General features: G+C 49.7%; 6 protein-coding genes across 6 annotated transcripts; 5 read left to right on the top strand and 1 right to left on the bottom strand.

Annotated features, from left to right (window-relative positions):
• Window positions 1-527: 527 nt before the first annotated feature.
• ASPZODRAFT_59802 (hypothetical protein) lies at window positions 528-1,456 on the top strand (the record flags this gene model as incomplete). The annotated part of the gene is made up of 4 exons (XM_022728867.1): window positions 528-615; window positions 678-1,000; window positions 1,080-1,197; window positions 1,254-1,456. 4 exons carry the CDS (start codon window positions 528-530, stop codon window positions 1,454-1,456), a joined length of 732 nt encoding a protein of 243 aa, XP_022583675.1.
• A 740-nt stretch (window positions 1,457-2,196) lies between these two features.
• On the top strand, window positions 2,197-5,891 carry ASPZODRAFT_150101 (hypothetical protein; the record flags this gene model as incomplete). Its single annotated transcript, XM_022725577.1, has 10 exons — window positions 2,197-2,389; window positions 2,469-2,606; window positions 2,661-2,742; window positions 2,808-2,873; window positions 2,932-3,053; window positions 3,119-3,325; window positions 3,755-4,034; window positions 4,177-4,415; window positions 4,483-5,342; window positions 5,409-5,891. 10 exons carry the CDS (start codon window positions 2,197-2,199, stop codon window positions 5,889-5,891), a joined length of 2,670 nt encoding a protein of 889 aa, XP_022583674.1.
• On the bottom strand, window positions 5,569-7,529 carry ASPZODRAFT_111776 (hypothetical protein). The gene is made up of 3 exons (XM_022721028.1): window positions 7,099-7,529; window positions 6,740-6,975; window positions 5,569-6,678 (listed from the first exon to the last, which is right to left on the bottom strand). Exons 1-3 carry the CDS (start codon window positions 7,364-7,366, stop codon window positions 6,037-6,039), a joined length of 1,146 nt encoding a protein of 381 aa, XP_022583673.1. The 5' UTR covers window positions 7,367-7,529; the 3' UTR covers window positions 5,569-6,036.
• A 753-nt stretch (window positions 7,530-8,282) lies between these two features.
• Window positions 8,283-9,139, top strand: ASPZODRAFT_150099 (hypothetical protein; the record flags this gene model as incomplete). Its single annotated transcript, XM_022725576.1, has 3 exons — window positions 8,283-8,320; window positions 8,388-8,559; window positions 8,621-9,139. The coding sequence occupies 3 exons, from the start codon at window positions 8,283-8,285 to the stop codon at window positions 9,137-9,139; spliced, it is 729 nt and encodes a 242-aa protein (XP_022583672.1).
• A 546-nt stretch (window positions 9,140-9,685) lies between these two features.
• On the top strand, window positions 9,686-11,401 carry ASPZODRAFT_91511 (hypothetical protein; the record flags this gene model as incomplete). The annotated part of the gene is made up of 9 exons (XM_022730426.1): window positions 9,686-9,951; window positions 10,025-10,038; window positions 10,097-10,159; window positions 10,217-10,311; window positions 10,368-10,459; window positions 10,512-10,653; window positions 10,703-10,861; window positions 10,914-11,249; window positions 11,300-11,401. Exons 1-9 carry the CDS (start codon window positions 9,803-9,805, stop codon window positions 11,396-11,398), a joined length of 1,149 nt encoding a protein of 382 aa, XP_022583671.1. The 5' UTR covers window positions 9,686-9,802.
• Window positions 11,402-11,573: 172 nt separating this feature from the next.
• ASPZODRAFT_129566 (hypothetical protein) lies at window positions 11,574-13,094 on the top strand. Its single transcript, XM_022722294.1, has 2 exons — window positions 11,574-11,944; window positions 12,014-13,094. Exons 1-2 carry the CDS (start codon window positions 11,674-11,676, stop codon window positions 12,703-12,705), a joined length of 963 nt encoding a protein of 320 aa, XP_022583670.1. The 5' UTR covers window positions 11,574-11,673; the 3' UTR covers window positions 12,706-13,094.
• The last annotated feature ends 51 nt before the right edge of the window (window positions 13,095-13,145 follow it).

Here is a 13,145-nt window from a genome sequence, read left to right as displayed (position 1 = left end):
GCAGGCAGGTCTAACAGGTCTGCCATGAGTCATGTGGATGGATTAATGGAGATATGGAATGCACTTATGTCCCTTATATGAGCACTGTCGACTGTAGTTCCGTAGTTAGCTATCTGTACTTATCTTGTTATCTGTTATCGATGCCGAATTGCCGATGACAGGATCAAATCCCTGATGAACCAGACCAGAAAATGCTTGCTAGATGTAGGACAGCTTGCGTGGCTTCGAATCAGCAGTCGACTCAACCCAGTAGCTAGCTAGCTACTGGTCCTCCCCGGTGACTAAATACACACAGGTCTCTGGCTGGATAATTAATGAGTATTAGCTACCTACCTACGGAGTAGATGGCAGGGAGGGGCAAAAGGTGCGAGGTGGGTCGAAGTTGTTCGGGCTCGGAGATAATAGAGGGGCAGGTTATTACGTTTACTCTGACAGAAAAGTATTTAAGCGGGTTGTACTACTTTTTTTCTTGATCTGGCTTTTATTAAATATATATATATATAGATATATATAATATAACATTTAAAATGGCTTCCAATCCCCCTGGTGACTGCTGCGCTACTGGCTTCCGGCACGAGGGCACGCCGGCCGGTGAAATCAAGGATATCGATGGTGGTAAGCTTGAATCCACTTGGTCGTATAGGGAGCGCAGTCTTCAGATATATTGACTGCTCTAGTCAAAACCTACATCTCCTATCCCAAGGAGAAAACCGACAAGGCGGTGTTCGTCGTCAGCGATATCTTCGGCATCTTCATCAACGGCCAGCTGGTCGCCGACGAGTTCGCCAAAGCCGGATACCTGGCTGTCCTACCTGATCTGTTCCAGGGCGACCAGATCAAACTCGAAGACCAAGCTGCCGGCAAGGTCAACCTCCCTGTCTGGCTGAAGGACCATCAGCCCTCCCATGTCGACCCGGTTATTGCCTCGACCATCAAGTACCTGCGTGAGGAACAGGGTATCAAGCGCATCGCCGGTGCGGGATACTGCTTCGGTGCTAAGGTTGGTCTTTCTCAAGCAATTCTATTCTGGATGCTTTACCCTTAAAATCCCCACCCTTTACTTACAAAGAATCTTTCAGTACACTGCTCGTTTCCTCAAGGAAGGCCAGCTCGACGTCGGTTACATGGCCACCCCCTCCTTCGTGACCGAAGAGGAGCTCGCAGCCATTGGCGGGCCTCTTTCTATTTCTGCTGCGCGTGAGTATCACCAAAATCACACTTTATAGACCTTATTTTGCTGACCACCTCTTCAGAAACCGACCACATCTTCACCACCGAGCTCCGCCACAAGTCGGAAGACATCCTGATCAAGAACGGCCAGTCCTGGCAGATCAACCTGTACGGCGGTGTTTCGCACGGCTTCGCCATCCGCACGGACCTGAGCATCAAGCACAACAAGTTTGCCAAGGAGCAGGCCTTCTACCAGGCCGTTGCGTGGTTCAACCAGTACCTGTAAGGTACGGAGTACTGCAGAGTACTAGTGAAACTGCCTAACTGTATATCACTGGTTCTTCTGGAAATCGTGTACAGTGAAGTTGATGATGAAGCGATGAAAACCCTTATGAATAATCTACCTGAATGTAGATTCAAAACAATTTTGTAACAGTACGTAGTAGTGAAAAGCTTCTGGTTGTTGATAACTTGATAAGATCATCTCCACGTGACCCGTTCCGTCAATCGAAAAATGCGCGACGTTCCGAGCTGGAAGACACTATTGACACTCGAGCCACTAACAAGTCTAATAATAATATTCTCTCTTCTTCGCTATCTCCATTTACTCCCTGTCTTACTTGCGGAGTCTCGTCAGCTGTTCTATAGATCCCCTGTCTGTACTTTGCATACACTCTGACCGGTATCGAAGCGCGAGAGCACGTTTTCCTTGCCTCGACTCTCCCTCCTGTTAGCGTGTCCACTGTCCACTGTCCACTGTCCAGCATCTCATCTCATTCACGACGTTACGAATCGTTTCATGGCTTCTTGACTTCACTCTTCTCAACGTTCTCCATCTGTCTCGAGCCTTTTTCCCCGTCTGATACGCGTGATAATCTGCTTCGTTCCGAATCACGAGACCACCATCCACACTCAGCTACGACAACACCCACATCCCTCCCTCCCCAAAAAATAGATTACGTCGTTGGACATATCAATATTCCTCATACTCTTTTTTTTGAGCCTCCGGGTTAAACTACGCGAATAATGGCCACCCCCGCCGCTTTGCCGCCGCTGCCGTTCAACCCGGCCAGAGTACGGTCATACATCCTCCGGTTACCGTTGTTCACCCGGCTCGTCCTGCTCGCCATTGTGGTCTTTTGGCTGCTCGAACTGCAAACGGTATGGGCTGTGATCGAATGGGGGGCGTTGACACCCGACGAGATTGGGATCCAATCAAGTATGTGGCCCTGAAAGGGGAGGGGGAGGTCTGACTATCTTTCCTTTCTTCGCCATTTCTCTGACAGTTATTGTAACAGTGCACCGCCTGAACACCTACCCCTTTATCCACGTCGGTTTCTTCCATGCTCTCCTGAATACCGTCGCGCTTGTTCCGCTGTTGGAAAGGTTCGAGGCAGAGCATGGAACCCTTACCTCTGTGGCACTGTTCATGGGGCGTAAGTATATATAGCACACGGGGGTTTTGTTTTCGTATGGCTGACTGTGTTTAGCTCTCTCGACGCTGCCGGGGGGTCTGTACCTTTTAGTCGAGAAATTGATTTTACACCGGAACACTTCGGTCGTCGGGGCAAGGTGAGTACCAAACGACATCTATCCACCTAGCCTTTTTCTTTAAACGTGTCTGACGTGCATTCCAGCGTTTGGGTATTTCTACTCTTAGGATCCGAGGCGATCAGAACATATAAATCGCACCCAAGCTTCAGGTATTTTTCTTTCTTCTGTGTGGAAGATACACACAAAAACAGTGTCTGATTTGTCTAGTCTCGGCACTCTCAAGATCCCTACCTGGACTTCCCCGCTCTTCGCGTGTGTCATTGTTTGGATTCTGGTCCCGAATACTAGTTTCTTGGGCCATCTGTGCGCGATTCTGGTTGGATATCTTCGTAAGTCTTCCTCAGTTGGGAGTAGCTTTTTTGGATTGCGTAGAAGGTTTGTTAACATCCCCCAGTTGGTCTCGGATACCTCAAGTTCTTCAACCCCCCCGAAAAGGTTCTCCGGTGGGTGGAGGGTAAGCTCAACTTGCTGGGTCGTCTACCGCATTACGTTTCTGTGGACCAGAAGACGTATGGCAGATACGGCGTCCTGCCCAGTGCCAACAATGCAACGGGTGAGCGAGGGTCGCCGATGAGTTATCTGGGCTCGACCCAACGCCTGGGCGCATGACAGCTGTAATTTTGCAGGGGGTCGATTCTGCAAGCTTCACACCTTCTTGTGTATACTTAAATATGACTATATAATCATGATACTGGAAGATTAATAAATGTAATATCAACTCTTACTCACGAATCATTGCGTAGTTGACGTTCTACCGAAGGGGTCTTTAGCTTCCGCATAGTTAACCAGAAAACAACTCCGCATACAACCCGAAGCCAACACCTCAAGTTACAGGGCAACTGCCCGAATGCCCCTGTTCAATGGCGATAAAATGTGAGTACTTGATTCCCAAGAAGCCAAAAAGAAGAAATCAATAAACAAAGCATATTTCGAACTTCCATCCTGCGCGATGCCTAGCCAAATATTGAAGCTACCTGTCATCTCTGCTACATGAGTGTTAGGACCTGGAATTAACAGATCTTTCTCCTAGCTACACTCCGCAATCTGCGAAACAACCCGCAGTTCCTCTTCATCCGGCTCCCCTACCTTCTCTCCCTGCTGTGCATCGTCGTCGGCGTGGTCTGGCTGCTCCTCCTCCCGCTTGACGAGTACTCGCGCCAGACCTACATTTCCGAGAACGCCCTCTTGCCCGGACAAGTGCATACATACTTTGCGGGGAGCGAGCAGAATGTTTTCCGCGGGTATAAGAAGGAGCTCGAAGGGCTGTTACCCGAGGGCGAAGCGAGAAACCAAGCAGACTTGAGCCCTGTGTATGTTGTCGTCTAAGCTGCTCGGCAAAGTCCGATACAGCGTTACATGGTTTTCGGACCATGCAGGTTTCGAACCAGTCTTTTGAAAAAAAGAGAATAAATAAATAAAATTGGGATGCAAGCTGACGGGCTCTACGCTTAGGATCTCCGAGAAAATCCAATCTGCCCTTCGAGCCGCGGGGCTGAAGGTCGCGACGCAGAACTACGAATACACCTCGGCGGGGATTACGCACCAGGGCCAGAACGTGTATGCCATTGTGCAGGCACCGCGCGGAGATGCCACCGAGGCAATTGTGTTGGTTGCTACCTGGAAGACGGTGGAGGAGGAGTTGAATCTCAACGGAGTCAGTCTTGCATTGACGCTGGCTAGATATTTTAAGAGTATGTCCTCTATTCTATATCCTTTTATCTTTTTTTTTGGCTTTATCTCATGCTAAATAACTTTTAGGATGGTCGTTGTGGTCCAAGGACATCATTTTCCTAATCACTCCCGACAGCAAGTCTGGAACACAGGCTTGGATCGATGCGTATCATGATATGCACTCACCGTCGGTGCAGTCTCTTCCGCTGAAAAGCGGAGCGCTGCAGGGCGGCATAGTGTTCGAATACGCATTCGACCACCGCTTCGAAACCCTGCACATAATCTACGACGGAGTCAATGGACAGCTGCCGAACCTAGATCTGTTCAATACCGCTGTCGCGATCGCAGGCGGGCAGATGGGGATTGGCGCCAACATGCAAGAGATGTGGAACCACGACGACAGCTATGAGATGCGGCTCCAAACTATTCTGCGAGGCATGCTTAAGCAGGGGTTCGGCTCTGCGAGCGGCGCCCATAGCAGCTTTATGCCGTACCATATCGATGCGATCACCCTGCAGGCCAAGGGGGACGGCTGGCAGGATGAGATGGCCCTGGGCCGGACCGTGGAGAGTCTCTGTCGCAGTCTGAATAATCTTTTGGAGCATCTTCATCAGAGCTTCTTCTTCTACTTGCTCATGCAAGCCAATCGGTTCGTGAGTATCGGGACGTACCTCCCGAGCGCGATGCTGATCGCTGCCAACTTTACCATCATGGCGATTGCCTTGTGGTTGCGGACCGGCTACGACATGGAATCCTCCGCCGCCGCCGCCGCCGTAAAGCTGGAAGACAACAAGAAAGATGAAGCGACCCCAAAAGACAAACCCGACGATGCGGCCAACAACAAGGCCGTCGTTGAGCGCCAGCTAGCTCTCCCACTCACCCTCGTCGTCGGATTCAATCTGCTGGGCTTGGCGCCTCTCTATCTCTTCAATAACCTCCATCACGGGGTGAGTTAAAAATCCGGCATTCTATACTTTACTTTCTGCAATATCACTAACAGGGGATATGATTAGCACTTCACAATCGCCGCGTCCTTTATTGCTCTTGTCGATGCCGTCCTCCCTCTCTCAGTCGCGGCCCTGCTCGCCCGCGGCTCCGCTCACCCCCCGATCCGCCAACAATACCTGCTCATTAAATCCTTCTCCCTCCTCCTCCTCGGTCTCGCACTGTCCGCCCTTGCAACCCTTAACTTCTCCCTCTCCTTCATGGTCGGTCTGCTGTGCGTGCCGCTCACTTTCGTCGACCGGATCTCCTGCAGCAAAGCTCCCGTCCGGATCGCCGCCACGCTTTCTGGTCTGCTCGTCCTCAACGCGCTGTCCCCGCCCGCCGTCCTTGTCGCGGGCTGTCACTACGCCGGCGTTAGTGTCGAGTCTGTCCTGACCCACGCCGCGTTCGGGTGGGACGTCTGGGGCTCGTGGACGCCCGTCGTTGTCTGGTGTGTCTGGTGGCCGGCTTGGTTGGTTGGCTGTGTGCTTTTAGGGGTTTCTCTTTTTTAATTTTATTCCATTTTTGTTTTAAAAACCCCCCCTTTTTATACCTTTGCATGGGATAATAATAGAACGGCTAGATAGAGCCTTTTCATTCTAAAATATTGGATATAATAAATACCACAGATAGTTCGTATTGTTGTGTTTTACGAGACTATGCAGCCCACACGTCCTTGCCAACACCCTCGATCCAGTGGCCCAACTGGTTGACGCCAGCATCCCACTCGCGCAGCCTGTTGCGCATGCCCTCGATCTGCTTCATGTCGAGCACCTTGGGCTGCACCCAGCTGATCTGGGCTACCTGTGCGACCTGATCGATTGTGCCCTTCAGAAGGCCTAGCGACAATGCCTTCATGACCAGGTGTTCGATCTCGGCGGTCTTGACATTCGTCTCCGAGGAGATCGACGCAAACGTCAGGTTGCGGTCATGTGGGGGCCGGCGGAAGACCATCTCCGTGAGCGCAGACAGAGAGATCTTCTGGTACAGGAAGATGCGATGTTGCTCGAGTAGGTTGTTCTTGTTGATGTTGCTGGAAAGCACGTTGTATGCTGTGAGATCTCCCCGGTTGAACGCAAACAGCAGTTCACGTAGCCACGCGTGTGGAGTCTCCGTCAGAGAATCCAGCACAGGGTGCAGGAGGAGCTCGCCGAAGTTGTAGATGGAGTCCGATACGAGCGCTGCAACGCTCAGGTTATAGGCTCGTGAAACGCGTTCCGTTTCGGGCAGGTCTTCGAGGTCTATGCATGCAAGGTAAAGGAGAGCGTTTCGGTAAAAGGCGGCAAACTCCTCCTTAGCCTGGGTGAAGCAGTGTTAGCGGTCACAGCATGTTGCGGGCAGGGAAGAGAAAGAATCATACATGATAAAAGTCCGCATTGACCTTGTAGAAGGCTGCATGGACAACTGTCTCGACAGAGTCGAACGAGTCAAGTGCCTTCTGACAAGTCTCGAGATCCTTCTGGGCCCCTTCCAGGTCCTTAAGTCGTAGTTTCACGTTGGCGACATCCGCAAGCGCATAGACATAAGCATCTTGTGTATCGGTCTTGTTGACTTTGTCCGCAAGCGACGTAAGGAAGGAAAGACGCTCTTGATCATCTGCCGTTTCATAGAGGTTAGTTTTCTTCCTGGTATCATTTGGTAGTTCATTGACCCAATTCCCCGCGATCCTATCGATCGGTTGAAATAAGCCTAAAAGAGAGGGATAGAATACCAACGCACCTGCACACTCTGTCGATGTCATCAGTCCCAAAGCGACGAACTTGAGCTGATTGATCTTGTCGGAGAAGCTGAGGATAAATGACTTGAAAATGGCTAACCGCTGCGGAGCACTCTCCGGTAGGCGGAAGAATTCAACCAGGGCATTTGTGAGCTGATGCCATAATTTGCGTTCCCAGAAGTCTTCAAAGCTGAGGAAGAAGGCCTGGCTCTCAGCCGGGGCTTGTTGCAGCTGCTCTGCGAGGAAATCGGGGATCTTCTGAGCCTCCATGGCGGAAGCAGGAGGTTGTTCAAGCTGTTTGGTCCAGGGAAGGAGAAATTTGGTCGCAGAGACAAACCGCCAAGGTTTGGTGAAAATAACAGAGGTATTGAATCGTGGATGATTGAAGCCGTTAGTTGGAAAATTCAGTGTGAAGCAGGACAACAAGCTGATGACGGTCGTGATGGCTGCTTGCTTGGAGATGGTTTGGCCGATGCGGAGCTCAAGTGGTGGCTCTGCAGCACCGTAGCGGACTTGCGGCCTGGATTTCCAGGCATTAAATTATATAGTACTCCGTATCAGGTACTCCGTACCTCTCTTCCTGTGCTACAGGTTACACACGATTCTTTAATTCTCCGTGTACTTCAACATTTTATTCAACTATCTGCGTGTTTAATCACATCTCAGTATAGACTAAACAGAGTGACCGACTTAGTTCAATAAGCCCAAGCATGTTCATCTCAAGAGCTTGTACCACCCACCATCTAGAGCTCGTTGGTATACTTCTAATGAACCAGTTTTCCTTGATCGAGATCCATACTGGCTTAAAATAAGATCTACTGTATTAGTCAATAGGACATGGCCAGCCCTTTCCCGGGTTTTGATCTCAGTAAGCCAAGAGTAACCACTGGTCTTGGTAAGTATCCGAATATCTCTCCGAGGGTGGTCAGTTAGTGGATACTTACCTTTGACGTACCCAGGTTCCTATTTGAACAATCTAAACTCGCTGTGCTTAGGTGAAATATTTAAATCCATTATGTTTCCCGTTCTGATACTGAGCTTCTTTTCATTTCTATCCATCTTCTTGTTGCTCAACATAAATTCAGGACTGTCATTGTCCCATAATATTCGTTCCCAATACTCTCTCCTAGAATTCTGTAGAGTTGATACTTTTTTCTCAGAAATCTGTGTTGCTGATCTTGAAACCATGAGTGATATTACTGAATCCAATAGAAAATACTTTGAGTATGTCATCTGATCTACATGCTTCATAGTTGAATATGTTCGGGATAAACGCTAACTGTCAGCCCAGCAAACTGGCTTCCACCTATAAGGAACAGTTTGGGAAAACTTGGATGCTGATTGCTAAGGTGGTTTCTGAGGATCGTCTCTGGATCAGTGATAAATGGACGGATACCGAGGAAGGAAGAGACCAGAAGCTGCATATGCTTGAGTATGCCTGCGGACCTGGCGCTGTCTCTATTGTATGTATGCTCTGCCCAAGTTACCTACTGGGCCCTCAAAACTAATGGCTCTTTGTGGTAGGCCCTTGCTCCCTTCTTGACCAAGGTTACTGGCGTTGATCTCTCAGAAAACATGATCAACGAATACAACAAGAATGCCCAGGAAGCCAATCTCGTGGGCAAGATGACTGGCTTCAAGGGCGACCTCCTCACAGAGACCGTTTCAGCTGAATTCGATGGTCCCGGATTCTTCGATTTCAATATCATTGCTGTCAGCCTGGCTCTCCATCATTTTGAAAACCCTGGTCTTGCAATCGAACGTCTAGGAGCAAGACTGAAGAAAGGTGGCGTCCTTTTCTTCATTGATTTGGTTCCCGAGGGTCACCAACACCATCGCCACGGCATAATGGATGAGTTTGATGAGGCTTCCGCTACAATCCGTGTCCATGGTTTCAACAAAGAAGACATGAAAAGGCTGTATGATGATGCCGGTTTTACTGCAAACTTCGATTACCGTATCATACCGGAACCTCTGGAGTTGAGCAAGGACGGGAAGACATTCAAAAAGACCATGTTTATTGCCAGGGCTCAGCGTGAGTGATGGTCAATAATTTCTTCGGCATGACCTTCCATCCATTTATGAATACGTCCTATCTGATGGACTGCTTTCCTGTACATAAAATAGACATAAGCGGTGAATATAGCTGACAGCCAATCAGATGCTGTGTATAATAAGCTCTTGAAGTCCAACTGCTCTTCCGGGGAAAATATTCGTAAAAACTTACATCTAAGACATTCGTATCTATGAGCCATTTCCTTCGACTAACAGCATATGTGTTCATTGACAAAAATCAGAGCCTGGTTGGGCACTAGGAGTTGCTTTGCGCTGTCAATCAAGGTATCTGCGGTGTTTCAGTGTCTAGGATACATAAATATGTAAATTTGACAATATACTATCTGTCCACTGAATAATAATTGACGGGGGAATTCCTAAAAGCAAATACAAAACAGCTTTTGCTGCCTTGTGGGTGTGCTATCAACAAGTATTAGACGAAGTGATGCTGTCGAGTGTCGACTGAATCGGGACTAGCGCGACAAGTCCCGTGCCTGTTCACTTCTTCCGACTTCGAGCAGATGTCCAGCGCGCGAGCTGCCGAGCTTTGTCAGATCTACCCCATCTGCTCTACTGCACTTCTTGCTATTGTTCCGGACGCAATCGGGTGGTCTCGTCTTCCTCATTCAAATTCTGAGCTCAAGAGAGACCATGCAGAAGTGCCGGGTTGCCAATTCCGCCCTAGGGTCGAGGGCCTTCATCCCCACCCCCAAGGTTCAATTCCAGGTGCAGCGCCGCAACCTCCAGGATGTGCGCATTACTAGGACAGGAAAGCCGATCTTGAAGGTCCAGGGTGGACGGTAAGACTGGCTATTGAGATTTTTGTGCTTGTTGGTCTTGCAATGGTGGCTGACAGATTTGGTCTCATTACAGGTCGTCCCTTGGAGGTACTGTATCCTCGTCGCTCGGTTGAAAGAAATTGATTTTTCTAAACGGATTTTCTAGGCCACACCGCCACTGTATTTGGAGCGACTGGATTCTTGGGCCGCTACATTGTCAATAAGCTGGGTAGGTCGCTGATCGGCTGTCGGAAACATTGTGTGAGCAGAGGCTGATATCGTCTAGCCTCTCAAGGGTGCACTGTGGTCGTTCCCTACCGGGAGGAAATGACCAAACGTCACTTGAAGGTTTCTGGTGATTTGGGAAAAGTCGTTTTCATTGTACGAACCCATCCAATGTTCATCTGGATACGCCGATACTGACGTTCTGGGCCTAGGAATATGATCTGCGCAACACCCAGTCGATCGAAGAGTCGGTTCGTCACTCCGACATTGTCTACAACCTTGTCGGCCGTCAATACCCTACCAAGTGAGTCCGAGTGAACTTGAAGGCGAGGGGCCTACTACTGACCATCGACCAGGAACTTTTCATACACTGATGTTCACGTGGATGGTACCGAGCGTATTGCGGAGGCCGTTGCCAAGTACGACGTGGATCGTTTCGTTCACGTTTCTTCTTACAATGCTAGCAAGGACTCTCCCTCTGAGTACTTTTCTACGAAGGTTTGTCTCTGCTTGACTAATACTAAACCGTTCGCTAATCATTGGATAGGGCTGGGGAGAAGAGGTCGCACGCTCCATCTACCCTGAGACTACCATCGTTCGCCCTGCCCCCATGTTTGGTTTCGAAGACAACCTTCTCCACAAGCTGGCTAGCGTGACCAACCTTTTGACTTCAAACCACATGTCGGAGCGCTACTGGCCTGTTCATGTATGTGAAGAGTGTTTTTTTTCGACCCGTTCATCCTACTGACTATTTGCAGGCCATCGATGTCGGTACGGCTCTCGAGCGCATGCTTCACGATGATACCACTGCCGGCGAGACCTTCGAGCTTTACGGCCCCAAGAATTACTCTACCGCTGAGATCGCCGAGCTTGTAGACCGCGAAATCATCAAGCGCCGCCGCCACATTAACATCCCCAAGGCTGTGCTCAAGCCCGCCGCCTACTACCTCAACAAGTACATCTGGTGGCCTACCATCTCCGCGGATGAGGTTGAGCGTGAATTCATTGACCAGAAGATCGACGCTTCTGCCAAGACCTTCAAGGATCTTGGAATCGAGCCTGCCGAGCTGAGCAACCTTACTTTCCACTACTTGGTCAGTGGCGTAGCCCTTTTTCCCTGTTGCATCTACTAACTGTTTTATAGAAAGGTTACCGGAGCGCTTCTTACTATGATCTCCCTCCTGCAACGGAGCGCGAGAGACAGGAGGAGAAGAAGTATCTGCATGTCCTCGATGACCAGTAGTTGTCTGTTTTATTAATGTACATAAGCTTTACCTAGACCCAATCAATTCCTTTTGTTCGTGGATTGTGTGTTTCTCTGTACTATATCTAGCCATCAACCATCTTTAAAACATAGAATTGCGCGAGAAGTAGACTGGGAAGATCGGATCAACTCCAATCTTTAATCGATAGACTGCGGGGAACAAAACCCCACATGGACCTCAAAACTTGCCTTCACGAATTCGATTGTGTTATTCGACGGTAATTCTCATAAAAAGCAAGATTAGACGGCCAGGGATGGCACTTTGTCCACGGACACCCATTTTTCTTCTCAAAACGAGATCAACCCCGCACGACGGCTATGATGAGTTCTTCTCCACGCACGGCTACCACCCCGCCTTCATCCCTGTGCTCGAGCACAAGTTCAACGAGACGAACCTCGAACGCGTCAGGGAGCTCTTCACATCTGGGAGTCTGATCGAGGGACCGAACAGAAAGTACGGCGGGCTGATCTTCACGAGTCAGCGAGCCGTCGAGGGGTTTGCACGATTACTCAATACGATAGATGGTATGACCATTCAATTTGATTGCTGAGTTCAATCGAGCTGTCAAGTGTACGCTGGTTGATTTTCTATAGAATCAATTACACGTCCGGCATCATTGAATTTCCCCCTCTACACCGTCGGCCCCGCTACGTCTCGCTCCCTCCACACCCTCCGCGACACACACCTCCCCCATGCCGAGATCTACGGGTCTGATGCCGGGAACGGCGAGACCCTCGCCAAGATGATCCTAGAACACTATATCAAGATGCACCTGGAGAGTCCTGGCACGAAGGAAAAACCGCCCCTTCTCTTCCTCGTCGGCGAGCAGCGCCGCGACATCATCCCTAGAACACTCATGAGCGAAACGTTACCACCCTCGCAACGGATTGTCGTGGATGAACTGCCCATCTACGAGACGGGGGTGATGCAATCTTTTGAAACAGACTTTGCTTCGGCCGTCACGGAGGCGAAGAGAGATCTAGATCGGAGCGGAGATGTCTCTAGAGCCGCTTGGGTGGTTGTCTTTTCGCCTACGGGATGCGATGCGATGCTAAGAGTGTTGGGTTTAGACGGGGGAAGAGAAAGGGAAGGAGGAGAACCCTTTCAATCCGTGTCTTCTGGACGAAGGATCTTCGTTGCGACGATCGGGCCGACCACCAGAGACCATCTGAGGGATCGCTATGCGTTTGAGGTCGATGTGTGTGCAGAGAAACCGAGCCCGGAGGGGCTGGGGAAAGGGATTGAAGAGTTTATGCATCGGTACAGACATACAAATACATCATGAGACGAAGTTATACATATTAGTTCGTATTTGGAGAAGACATGACAAACTACAAATTAGATGACTACAGCTGGACCATATACCAAATACGATAGGTAAACGCTCGTGCATGTTATGATTTTCATTTCCCTCCAGTCAGATATGTAGACAACACCTGATCGTTCGTCAGTGACACCAGCTGCTGCTTTCGCGGTGAGCCTCTCCCCACCTCCTTCTTGGAAGAATGGCCGACATGGTCTTGGGGGGTTCGTAAGGATGGATGGACTTTGTACAAGGGATTTCGTCAGGTGGTGTTCACGGCCTGCCATCTGCCCGCGTCTGACGGCAGTATTATGAAATTTCCATATCCCAGCCGGATTCAAAGAAGAAGAAAACAAAAAAAAAAAAAAAAACAAATGCTTCTCCCAATTTTGTAGCCTATTAGGGTTCTGGGTCTGAGAGCA

Source organism: Penicilliopsis zonata (assembly GCF_001890105.1).
Source record: "Penicilliopsis zonata CBS 506.65 unplaced genomic scaffold ASPZOscaffold_3, whole genome shotgun sequence".
NCBI classification, from domain to species: Eukaryota; Fungi; Ascomycota; class Eurotiomycetes; order Eurotiales; family Aspergillaceae; genus Penicilliopsis; species Penicilliopsis zonata.
This window is presented reverse-complemented; position numbering and strand designations above follow the sequence as displayed.

Bases quoted from the DNA above. Each gene is read 5' to 3' on its own strand.
- ASPZODRAFT_111776 (XM_022721028.1), bottom strand. From the start codon at position 7,366: ATGGAGGCTCAGAAGATCCCCGATTTCCTCGCAGAGCAGCTGCAACAA. The intron at 6,976-7,098 runs GTGCGTTGGTAT...ATGAAACGGCAG, and splicing joins GACATCGACAGAGTGTGCAG to ATGATCAAGAGCGTCTTTCC. The intron at 6,679-6,739 runs GTATGATTCTTT...TGCTTCACCCAG, and splicing joins TCAATGCGGACTTTTATCAT to GCTAAGGAGGAGTTTGCCGC.
- ASPZODRAFT_129566 (XM_022722294.1), top strand. From the start codon at position 11,674: ATGGCACTTTGTCCACGGACACCCATTTTTCTTCTCAAAACGAGATCA. The intron at 11,945-12,013 runs GTATGACCATTC...GATTTTCTATAG, and splicing joins ATTACTCAATACGATAGATG to AATCAATTACACGTCCGGCA.